At 44.6% G+C, this 2360-nt stretch overlaps 2 protein-coding genes across 2 annotated transcripts in view; one reads left to right on the top strand and one right to left on the bottom strand.

Moving 5' to 3' along the window:
* The window catches only part of LOC118343102, a 6710-nt gene extending 6478 nt beyond the window's left edge, over positions 1-232 (bottom strand). The window contains exon 1 of the mRNA XM_035681855.1: positions 211-232. Within this exon, the coding sequence (XP_035537748.1) occupies positions 211-232 (22 nt within the window). The remainder of the gene's footprint in view (positions 1-210) is intronic.
* Positions 233-432: 200 nt separating this feature from the next.
* The window catches only part of cdc42se1 (CDC42 small effector 1), a 5069-nt gene continuing 3141 nt past the window's right edge, over positions 433-2360 (top strand). Inside the window, exons 1-2 of the mRNA XM_035681854.1 lie at positions 433-821; positions 2213-2355. Of these exons, the coding sequence (XP_035537747.1) occupies positions 672-821; positions 2213-2355 (293 nt within the window). The 5' untranslated portion in view covers positions 433-671. The remainder of the gene's footprint in view (positions 822-2212; positions 2356-2360) is intronic.

Below are 2360 nucleotides of genomic sequence, written 5' to 3'. Positions count from 1 at the left end.
GTGTGTGTGTGTGTGTGGACCACACCCAGTGTTCACTGATGTTTATTTGCTTCCTGCTGTTGAACGAAGACTTTCTGAGCGTTAAAGAGTGATGACATCATTTTGCAGGAATCTTCATGTTAACTTTCCAAAATAAAAGCCTCAGCTGAACAGACACATTATAACTGATCTCAGTTAAATTATCACAACTTTGTAAAAAAGTTATTTTACCTTCCAAAATAAAAGCCTCCATATTAATGCGTCATAGCAGGAAAATAAAAATCTTATCCAAATTAAAAACCTGCTGGAAAATGTTTACAAACAACTGTTTTGAATATATTTTCTGACTTTTATTAATGCAATAAACAGGAAGTGCAATAATTTAACTTTTTAAGTTTAAATGAAAAGTAAAGAATTGAAATGAGGCAGTAAAAATGTTTCTTGTCTCCACAGATCGAACCCGAAGATTTTAAATCGTGGATTTTTTTATTTTCTTCTCAGCGGATTTTGGATTTTGGTCTTTTTGTGGGATTTAACGCTCCAGTGAATTTAACACTTTCCTGTCAGAACTTGTGGATATTCAGTTTTTATTCTTCTTCAGTCGGAACCTCCTGGAGTCCTTCAGCGGGTCTCAGTCTGAGGTGGGGTCTATTTGGGGGTTTTGATCCTTTGCTGGTGCAGTTCTTGTCTGGATGCCCCAGGACTACCCGCAGGCTGCAGTTCCTCCCCCGGCCCACAGGGCGGCAGCAGAGAGCGGTGGCCGGCTGCTGGACCGGCGAGGCGTCGGCATGAGCGACTTCTGGCACAAGATGGGCTGCTGCGTGGTGGCCAAACCCCCGCCGGTGAGACACACATTCGTTTTCTTGGGAGGATCCTCAGTGAGCATGTTAGCACTGAGTTAGCATTGGTTCCCCTCAGTCAGAAGATGAAATAAAAAATGGATCACATCCAAAAAACTCAGTTTCTTTGTATTTATATTGAATCCGATCAGTTTTTCTTTGTGGTTATGTAAGCGTGTCCGCAGACGCTGCTGAGCTCGGTTACGTTGGCGGCTCGCCGCACTCCATCGCTGGCTGCAGGGTTTCTCTCTTCCAGTTGAAAATGTTTCTAATGTTGTCTAGAATTTGTGTTTTTTATTTGAGCTCAGCATTAAAATCTCCTCCACCTCGTCAGGTCAGTGAACGCCTCAGCTGCTGGAAGTTACTCAAGAGGAAACAGGTGGCACAACTTCCTCTTCCTGTTTCACTGTGACCTCCTGCAGGCCGACGCCCTCCGTCCACATAGAGACACCTAATAATAATAATAATAATAATAATAAAGTATTTTACCTTTGTGGTTTCGGGGGCAGGCGGCTGGTTTGAGAAGTTTTCTCATTATTTGGAGATTATAAGTCACAGAATCCTTTTTGTCACGTTGGCAGAAAAGAGCTTCCATAGAAAACAGATGTTCACACAGCTGGATGACTTATTCATTTGTCTCTCGCTACGTTAGGGACGTCTCACACTGAGCAGATTCAGAATCAGGGTGGAGTCTGTTACAGGATCAATGAGCCGAGAAACATTTTAACAAAGAGGAAGTTGTGAAAGTGAGACAGAGAGAGCTTTATTAAATCAATAATCTATAATCAATAATCAGTGTATTAAACAGAGAGACTGTGAGAGAATTCAACCAGCAACCTCTGACTGTAACTGTTGGTGCAGATGTTTCCTAGCAACAGACCTTTATAGAGTTGCTCAGCCGGATGGAGGTCAAAGGTCAGAGAAACTAAGCAGCTGGTTTGAGGAACATCTGCACACTGACCCAAACTCTTGGTCCTGACCGCGTCTGTCTCGCCGCAGTGTGTTACATAAGAGCTCCGATTAATCCCGACCAACATAAGCCTCTTAAATCAGATCTAAATGGTTCTGATTGTGGCTCCGAGGTTCGAGCAGATTAACTGGACTCTGGGACCACAATGGGGTTTTAATGAGGCAGCACAGAGTCCCTGAACGCAGCACAGAGTCCCTGAACGCAGCACAGGGTCCCTGAACGCAGCACAGAGTCCCTGAACGCAGCACAGAGTCCCTGAACGCAGCACAGGGTCCCTGATTGCAGCACAGAGTCCCTGAACGCAGCACAGAGTCCCTGAACGCAGCACACAGTCCCTGAATTTATTATTTTGAATAATTTTATATAAGATATAATATTTTGTGTGTGTGTGTGTGTGTCTGTGTGTGTGTGTGTGTGTGTGCAGAAGAAGAAGAGGAGGAAGATTGATCGCAGTATGATCGGAGAGCCGACGAACTTCATTCACCTCACACACATCGGCTCTGGAGAGATGGCAGAGGGACTGCAGCCGGTGAGACAGGACCTGCCTGTCTGTCTGTCTGTCTGTCTGCCTG

This window comes from Morone saxatilis, unplaced genomic scaffold (genome assembly GCF_004916995.1).
Source record: "Morone saxatilis isolate NCDOM2014 unplaced genomic scaffold, NCSU_SB_2.0 Contig9, whole genome shotgun sequence".
NCBI classification, from domain to species: domain Eukaryota; kingdom Metazoa; phylum Chordata; class Actinopteri; family Moronidae; genus Morone; species Morone saxatilis.
The sequence above is the reverse complement of the archived record's forward strand: the minus strand, read 5'-3'. Positions and strand labels throughout refer to the sequence as shown.